General features: G+C 56.3%; 1 protein-coding gene and 1 non-coding gene across 2 annotated transcripts; both read left to right on the top strand.

The window, feature by feature from the left end:
- Positions 1-699: 699 nt before the first annotated feature.
- Positions 700-4043, top strand: RPL18A (ribosomal protein L18a). The gene is made up of 5 exons (XM_008156414.3): positions 700-795; positions 2154-2333; positions 2917-3046; positions 3615-3724; positions 3886-4043. Exons 1-5 carry the CDS (start codon positions 778-780, stop codon positions 3976-3978), a joined length of 531 nt encoding a protein of 176 aa, XP_008154636.1. The 5' UTR covers positions 700-777; the 3' UTR covers positions 3979-4043.
- On the top strand, positions 3397-3526 carry LOC114228028 (small nucleolar RNA SNORA68). The gene has a single exon (XR_003614114.1). It is a non-coding gene; the product is annotated as a small nucleolar RNA SNORA68 (small nucleolar RNA).
- Positions 4044-9320: the final 5277 nt, after the last annotated feature.

Here is a 9320-nt window from a genome sequence, read left to right as displayed (position 1 = left end):
GAGAGGGCAGTTGGGAGGCACCCGGCCTGCAAGGGAGGGCAGTTGGAGGTGATCAACCCTGCAGGAGAGGGCAGTTAGGGGTGACCAGGCCGGCAGAGGAGGGAAGTTGGGGGCAAACAGGCTGGCAGCAGAGTGGTTAGGGGGTGATCAGGCTGGCAGGCAGAAGCGGTTAGGGGCAATCAGGAAGGCAGGCAGGCAAGCAGTTGGGAGCCAGCAGTCCTGGATTGTGAGAGGGATGTCCGGTGGGATCGGGCCTAAAGGGGCAGTCGGACATCCCTTGAGGGGTGCCTGATTGGAGAGGGTACAGGCTGGGCTGAGGGACAACCCTCCTCCGTGCACGAATTTCGTGCACCGGGCCTCTAGCCGTAACATAAAATCACGCCCACTCTAGATCTGGTTCTATTAATACTTAAGCTGCGGTCGCAGGGAGGGAGAGGAAATGAAAACGCTGTAACTCGCCACAGACTTCTCTCCGGGTGCCTACCACTGCCGGCATGCTGCGCACGCCTATGCAACCTTATGGCCGCGGGGGAACAAGAGGGGCTATCCGCATTGCCTCTTGGGAGTTGTAGTCTAGTCGCTAAGGAAGACGGGGCTGTAAAGAGATTGGTGTATCTAGAACCAATGAAGAAACAGATCTGGTTGAGCGCGGGGCCAAGAAGCCAATGGACCCGCGGCTTCAAGAGGGCGGGACTTCCTGTAACGAAGTCGTGGTGAGCGGCTGTGCGAGAGTAGACACTTCCTTTTGTGGGTGGTGGCGAGCGCGGGGAGAACGCCATGAAGGCCTCGGGAACGGTAAGGCGGCCGCGACAAGGGAGGGGGCCGGAGAGCGCGTCGTGAATCGAATGGGGGACCCAGGAGGGGTTGTGGGCCGAGTCGGTAGAGCGCGCTCCCGGATGGGACCCGTGCGGTCGCGTGCGGCTGCCCTGAGGTGCAGTCAACATGGCGGCCGCTCTGGGCGCCGCGTGGAGAAGCCGGTTCTTGATCCGGGCCCGTTCGGGGATCGCGGGGTCGGGGGCCGATTTTTTTTCCAGGGGGGAGGACACGTTGCACATTGTGGAGGCTCGTGCTGCCAGACCTCGTTGAGTCTCCGAATCTCGGATAGTGAGCCAGGTTCTCGGGGAGGCAATAGTGTTCCCATATTTCCCAGTATGGCTGTGAGAAGTAGAAGAAAGTTATAAACCCGAATGGACGAAGAGATTGCGAGCCTTATCGCTGTGGCAAGTGCTGGGCAAAATGAGAGGGCGCTATGATGCAGAGATGGGAGAGTGGGTCCTGGGGAAATACAGGGCGGGGGGTGGGGGTGTCATGTACAACTCTCCAGCCTCAGTTTGCACGCTGGGAAAAGGATTGCGTCGGTCCCTTTAAGAACGGGTAATTCGCGAGGTTAACACGTTAAGCGCCCTGTCAGTCACCGGTGACTGACACTTACTCTCCGTCCGGAAGGCAAAACTGGCTGGGCACTTAACGTGTTAATGTGGCAGATTCAGAGATGGAAGTAGGAGCCGAGCTTGCAGTATTTGGGGCTATCTTCTTACTGATCTTAATAAAATGATGGCGAGTCATTTAGGTAGGTGGCTCCTCTACTTTATCGCAGGCTTCGATTTGGCAGACATCTCACCTTAAGCATTCATGTAGACGGAGCTTCCAAATCTCCTTGGGCATCTGGGGAAATTCAGGCAGCTACAAGTTGCTGGCAGCAGTGCAGGGAACCCAGGGCTGGAGAGGGAACCGGGTTCTTGTTTTGGTACTACCTGGAGTGGGCTGTGAGATCCCAGGCTGGTTAGTGTCTCTGAGCCCGAGTGAAAGAGAACTTTGGCAAGATGTTTTGTGGGCTGCAGAGATGCTGTGGAGGAAGAAGGTTGCCGGATTATTCTGAGCCTGAGGCTGTAAGTCTAGGCCTCCATTTTGCCACAAGTATAAAGAGAAAGGGAGAGACAGTGAGGTTGATAGTCCTGCCCAGCTTTCCAGCGCCAAGGCAAAGGGCACCCTGCCCTTACTTTTATGGGGAAGGCTGGACGGTGGTGTGACCCACAATCACCTGGATTCCACGTGGAAGCCCAGGGCTGGGACATCACAAGTCTTGGGAAAGAGCGAGGCATCTCCACAGTTGCCTGGTTGCTGGTCCTACCTCACCCCTGATTCTGTTTCAGCTTCGAGAGTACAAAGTGGTGGGGCGCTGCCTGCCCACCCCCAAGTGCCACACACCACCCCTCTACCGTATGCGCATATTTGCACCTAACCATGTTGTTGCCAAGTCCCGCTTCTGGTACTTTGTGTCTCAACTAAAGAAGATGAAGAAGTCTTCGGGGGAAATCGTCTACTGTGGGCAGGTATGGAGTGTCCAGGACACAGTGGGGTCTGGAGTGGGTTTACACCTCCCATGAGGCAGCCCTGGCCTCACAGGGTTATGGGCTTCAGAGCCCCTGGTCCTGTTCACAGGTGTAGTTCAGGCCCTAGATCAGAATGGCAGGGGTGAATCAGTGCTCTTCTCTTAAGGAGAAAGCCCAAGGCCTGGGGATGGTGTGTGCTGGGATATCTCAGCTGAGGTCTCCACCTTCCCTGGACCTCATCTGTGAAGGGGAAAAGGTGTCATTGCCATGATGGGCACTGGACTCTTCATCATGTGGCTACACTGGGTGGCAGCTGGTCTTCAGCCCAGCTGTTTCCTGGAGAGTTGCGTTTAGGAGGAGTTAGGACCTATGCTGGTCCCCGTGAGGAAAGTGGCCTGGACTACTCTGCACCCCCCACTTTTGCCGTGGGGATGTCTGTGAACAGCAGATTGCCCTCAGATGTCTGAAGGTTCAGGGCAATCCTTGGGACAGCGAGGGTAGAAGAATATTGGCTCGGTGAGGGTAGGGGCTGGGGTGGAGGCCCATTTACTACTCTCCCCTCAGCCAGTCTCCTTTTTGGCAGGTGTTTGAAAAGTCCCCCCTTCGGGTAAAGAACTTTGGCATCTGGCTGCGCTACGACTCCCGCAGTGGCACCCACAACATGTACCGGGAGTACCGGGACCTGACCACCGCAGGCGCCGTCACCCAGTGCTGTAAGCTGTCTTGTGCCACAGCCACGTCCTTCCTTTTAGAGTCATCCTTGACATCTGCAGCTCAGTCTGATACCTCCTTTCTCCCCCCCCACCCCCCCACCCCCGACTGAGACAGGACAAATACAAGAGCCTTCTGGGGGTGTGGGGAGTCCCAGGGTGGTGATGGGTGTTTGTTTAGCGGGTAGAAATGGGGAGGATATCCCAGGAACACATTTTCCTGGAACCTGGCAGCAAGTGGACTTCTGGGGCCAGTCTCTGGTATAGACGCAGCTCCCACCCATAACCGCGTCCAGCCCCTGTCCAGTAGTGGCCCAAGGTGCTCCCAGGGTGGGCACCTATCGGCTGAAACCCAAGCACCTAAACCCAAGAACTGCTGTTTGTTGTAGCAGCAGTTGAAACAGGTGCTAACAGCAAGTGGATCTTGTCGCCTTTGGGGGCTGTGACTGTGCCCCTCAAAGTGAATTGGAAGGTTCTACACTCCTGGTGGTCAGAGTTGGGTCTCCTAGGCAAGCACCTACTGGGAGTTTTGAGAAACACCCAGAGACCTTAGTGCCTGTTCACCCTGCAGACCGAGATATGGGGGCCCGGCACCGTGCCCGCGCCCACTCAATCCAGATCATGAAGGTGGAGGAGATTGCAGCCAGCAAGTGCCGCCGACCAGCAGTCAAGCAGTTCCACGTGAGTGCACTGGGCCCCTGCTGGACTGAGGGGGGCTCCCCCTAGCCTTGGGTCTGACGCAGGAGCCCAGTGGGGCATGTCTACACTTCTGTAGACCTTTCAAAGGACAAGGTTAAGAGGCTTCCACCTCCACCCCCCTCACCTGCCTCTCTTTGTCATAGGACTCCAAGATCAAGTTCCCATTGCCGCACCGGGTCCTTCGTCGCCAGCACAAGCCACGCTTCACCACCAAGAGGCCCAACACCTTCTTTTAGATGCAGGGTCTCGCCGTCCCTTGGTCTGCCCAAATAAACTCTTTGGGAAAATCGGGGTGCTCACACACACTTGTTTTTTTTTTTGCACACCCTGCAAAACTCAAAAGGGCACAGCCAAGCTAGCCGAGTTCTCTGCTCTGAGAGGGCTATTCTTGCTCAAGTGGGCCCCAGACAGCAGGACCCTCAGGTGGGGTGGTGGGAGTCCCAGGAATAGCGAGGGTCTCACCCCCAATCTCTCCTGCCCACTCAGTTCCTTGAGCCTTTGTCCAGCGAGGAGCTCTCATGGGTGGGGTCCTAGTGTGAGGGCCGAGTTTTCAGCCCTATCGGTAGCCCTCGGCTGTGAGCTTTGAGGTGCATTGTAGAGCACAGGCTTGGCCCCCAAATCTGTGCCACAGGCCTCCATTTCCCCCCATTCTGGTAGTGAGATGTGGCAGCTAGACTCTGGGGGGAATCAGGATAGTTAGGCTGGTTCTACCTGAGACCTCCCTTTCTGGCCCAGAACCTGGTTCTTGGTTCCAAGATCCTTCCAGGGTGTTTGAGAGCATTTGTCTCCAGGAAACCACTTAAAGCCTGGGAAAAATGCAGGCACAAAGCTAATCCCACCCTGGCTGAGCCCTCAAGGGGTTTGAGACACAGGCCTTGGGAGCGCCTGTCCTTAATGTGTCACCTTGGTCCCTCTGAGCACTGGTGTCCAGGCCACCTACCACATTTACTCAGTCAGCAATGCTCAGGGTGCAAGCACCAGAGGCACAGGCTGGGCAGGACCCATCATGGGTCAGGAGGGAGCCCAAGCACAAAAAGGCAGAATGCCAGTCCTGGGCAGGGAACACAGCTACTATCCCACAGGAGGAGGGGTAGTGTGCGAGAAAACCAGGTCACTTCAACCCACCTGTGGAGAGGCCAGATCCCTGGCACAGTGTGTGCATAGCCCCCGTTCTCAGGCAAGACGGGTCTGAGTGGGGTCCCAGGTTTCTGAGGCCCTCAGAGCTGCTTTGCCTGCTGAGTCAATGTTGGGCCCTCTACCGGGGCTGCTCACAGATTATCACTGGGTCCGCCTCAGTGATGTTTCTGAGCCATGTACCTGTTCAGATGACTTCGCTTTCAACCCGCACCAGACAGTCGGGGCTGGAACCTCATCTCACTGCCCCCAACAGAGCTATAAGTTAGTGGGAATCCAGAAAAGGGCAGATGGCCAATGAATATTCCTCCACCTGTGTGTGTCTGCAGCACGTGGATAACTCAAGTTGCTGGGCCAGGTACTTGATTTGGGCACTGCCAGAACACCCTCCATAGATGCATCTATATCCAACAGCATTAAGGGATCTTGGCCAGGCTGGTGTTGCTCAGTGGTTGAGCTGTTCAATTCTGGTGAGGGCAGGGTTGATGGGCCCCAGTAGGGGACATGCAGGAAGCAGCCAATCGATTCTCATTTGTGTTTCTATCTCTCTGAATTCAAATATATATTTTAAAAAGGGATCCTGGTTTTCCCCAACTTTGCCAGTACTGATGGGTTAGTAAACTTGATGGCTGAAAAAAATCATTTTAGGATTGGCTTTCTATAAAGCAGGTATCTACCCCACACACACACACAAATTCATTTGTATGATCTTGGCTCATTGGGCTGCTAGTTATTACAGATCTGTAAAACTTAGGGAGAAAAATCTCCCCATGTTGCCAACACGTTTGCCTTGTGGGTTTCATTAACCTATTGTGGTTTCTAGCAAAAATTCCTAGTTTCTCCCAAATATTTCTACCCCCCAGTAATAGGTTCTCCATATCTAGATGCCACCCAGAGTTTCCCAGCCTACCTTGCAGTTAGGAGTGGCCATGATAGCAGTACTGATGTGTGCTACTAACAGGAAGTACCCATACAGTTGGAATATTGCCACAATGCCCAATCCTCCAACATCCATCCTTGGACACAAGCCACACCAGCAACAACGTGGGAAGAGCTTGGGTTCCTGACGCTCTGTGGCTGCTAGGTCACTCATGTGGCCTGGAGGTGGGCCCTGATGGCTGTGCCTAGAGCAAGTCACTGCCTACTCTGAGCCCTAGGTCCTTTTATGTAAAGTGGGAATGGTGATCCTTCCGTTAGGGGGATGGGAGGCTTCAGATAAGCTAGAAGTTGAGCATCCCGGATGTACTGCCAGGAATGTGGAAGTTCAGCATCCCACAAAGGCCCACTGGGCACCTCATCACCTTGGGGTTCCATTAAGGCCTCATCCACATTATGGCCTGGGAACCAGTTGAGAGGGCTTTGCCCCCACTAGCCAAGGTGTGGGGCCAATCCCATTATTGAGGGGCCTTGAACTGAGGATAGTAAGCCCAGCTCCCTATCTTCAACCTGTTCATCCACCCACCCTGCCATTTGTTCATCCTCTTACTACCGTGTAACCACCCACCTGCCAATTCCCCTCCAACCCTGCAAAGAGCAGCTGGTGGGACACTGGCTGGAGGTGAGGGCCACTGAACCAAGGGTGCTGTGCCGGAACCACCCAGAGCAAAGGCCGGAATTAGGAGGAGGTGGGGCCCCTGAGGCAGGTTGGTCCTTGGATTGCTGACACCCCTTGCTGACGACAGTCCACCCTTCCCACTACCTCAGGTGCTGAGGCATCCCAGGACCCATTCCTGGGCATGGCCAGGTGCCAGGTGTCACGCCTGGGCAAGGCTGGGAGCCCTGGAGGAGAGAGACAGAACCCCTCCTCCCTGACCCACCCTGCACCCAGCTCCTGAGTTAGGTACCATGGGTAGGTACCAAGGCAAGAAGAGTCGGGGCCCCAGGAGACCCAGAGACTTGAGAATCAGGATCATAAGGTTCTCAAGACTAGATCCTGAACTTCAACTGGATGCCCCTGGGCTCTGGCTGGATAGCTCAGCTGGTTAGAGCATCGTCCCAATAAGCCAAGGTTTCAGGTTCAATCCCCAGTCAGGGCACACAAGCATCAACCAATGAATGCATAGATAAGTGGAACAACAAATCTGATGTTTCTCCCTTCCTCTCTGTCTCTAAAACCAATAATAATAAAATAAAAAAGAGACTAGACTCCTGGAATCTCAGTGACAGCACCAAGGATAATAAAGGTTTGCTTTTACTGAGTGCAGGATACAAGTTCAAGGACCCAGCAGATCATGCTGGAGCAAGTAGCTCACAACCTTTCACCCCTGACCCTTGCCATGTCTCCAGGGAGCCATGGGGGGACAGGATGCCCAGGGCAGCAGATACCGTGACATCCCAATATTCCTGCCCCTTTTGCTTAGACTGCAGCTGCTGGGTCTTCAGGAATGCCTTACCCCTTCATATTCTGTGGCCCTGCCTGCCCCCTTCCCATTGAGGTGCTACTTCTCTCCACCCTGCTCCCTGCCCCCCTCCATGCTTCCTGCCCCAACTCCCCAGCAGGCACAGGAAATGGCCCTGCCTACCCCCCCAGGGCTCCCAACTCTGAACCTCCTCCTCTCACGTCGGGGAATTCCGGAACATTGTGAATCCACCCATTTCTCCCATCTCATTAGGTCTATTATTAGATCTGCCCCGCTAAGCCCCACTGATTAGATCTCTCATTTGCTCCAAACTCTCCAGTGGCTTCCCAGTGCCCTTGGAATAAAATCCACATCCCCCACCAAGGCTCAAGATTCCCTAGTAGCCCTCCCTGCCCAGCTCCTTCCCACCCCTGGCCCTTCCCCCAGCCTGGCTCATTCTCTGCCTGTAAGTCTCCACTCACCACCCAGAACGTGCCCCACCCACAGGCCCCATATATGGTTGCCCCCAGGCCATCATTCTTGTCACCCAGTCGCTTCTGAGATGGGCATTCATCTGCTGGCTGGGTCAGTGTCCTGATCCTGTGTGCCCAGTGGGTCCACCTGGTCCCCAGCGCTTGGTGCAGGGCCTTGTGCACAGTAGGTGCTCCATGAACAGGCCTTAGCCCAGGTGTCAGTCTGTGGTTGGGTCCCCACCCCGCCTCCAGGGTAGGGTAGGGGAAGACTCATGCTGACACCAAATGGTACCCCCTCCAAGAACCTCCCTGGGGAGACAGGACAGGTTTGCATATGTTGTAATTGGTTTGCATGACTTTTCGGGAAGAGATCCCTGCCGGATTTCCCCTTTCCCAGCAGGTTTTCCAGGAAGATGTCACACCTGGGCCTGGAAAAATCATGGAGGTGGAAGGAAGAGGAGCTGGTGTCTTCCACATCCTCCCGGCGGAGGCGGAGGGGGCAAGCCAGCGAGCCACAGATGGCCGTGTGACAGTTGCGGTATCGGAGACGTAAGAGAGGGGCCTACACGTTGGACTCAGCTGGGGCGGCGCATGTAGGCCAGAGGGGGCCACCAGGGGGCGACAGAGGCCGGTGAGGACTGCGGGGTGCGGGGGGGGGGGGGCTAGCATTCCACCCGCGGATTTTTAGGTCCCGCCCCCTTACGGAGGAAGGTACCCAGCTTTTCCAGGGCGAATCAGAGGTTGGAGCCACCAGAGGCCAAAGTCCCTTCTGGGTCCCCCAGCGAAGGGCCCCAAAATGACAGTGTCTGGGTACCTTGATGGCATGACCCCAGGCAAGGGACTTCCCGTCTCAGTGTCCTCATTTGTGTGGCGGGCACACGCCTGACGCCACCTCCCCAGGTAGTCATGGGTCTACCACTTATTCGGGTTCATGGCCACTGACAGCCCCTCCGCACGACCTTTACCGTACAGGATGCCCGACACAGGCAGATGCTCTGTGCGTGTTTGACAAGGAACCGACGAGTAAATTAAGAAAGGAATGAAAGGCTCTTCGTCTGTGCCAGGTTTGTGCCATGCGGGCTCTCTGAGGCAGGGCCTCCTGTGTCCCTCCTTACAGATGGGGAAACCGGCCCAGGGCGGCGCGCCTCCCCCGGGACATATGCACCACGGACTGGCCCCCATGTCTCCCAGGCGGCTTAGCCCGAGGGTGGGGTTTGGTGATGCGCTCCTGCTGGGCTCTAGGAGAGTCCAGTTGGAGAAGGGGTTCGGGCGAGTCCAGTTCTCCTTAGAGGACCCCGCAGCCTTGAAAGTGAACCCCAGTCCTGTGGGAGAGTGAGCTCCGGGTAGCTCAGAGGCGCGCCCGCACGGCGGGGGTTGAATGCGGAGGCCACCGCTCCCAGCTGTGCGGCCTGGGGTGACTGACAGCCCTCTCTGAGCCTCAGTTTCCCACACCAGTCAACGGGCCACACGAAGCCTCCCCGCCCCCGCCCCCAGCAGACACTCACGTGACCGACCCCGTCCAGGGAGGAAAGGGTGCGGGCGGGTCTGGGGGTGGAGTTTTGCTGGCCTGGGCGGGAGCCCAATAAGTTCGCAGCCCGCTGCCCGGGGCCGCCCCTTTAAGCCTCACCGAGA

The sequence above is a fragment of the Eptesicus fuscus genome, chromosome 6, assembly GCF_027574615.1.
Source record: "Eptesicus fuscus isolate TK198812 chromosome 6, DD_ASM_mEF_20220401, whole genome shotgun sequence".
In the NCBI taxonomy this organism is placed as follows: domain Eukaryota; kingdom Metazoa; phylum Chordata; class Mammalia; order Chiroptera; family Vespertilionidae; genus Eptesicus; species Eptesicus fuscus.
Note: the sequence above shows the minus strand (reverse complement) of the source record. Positions and strands in the feature narration are given on the sequence as shown.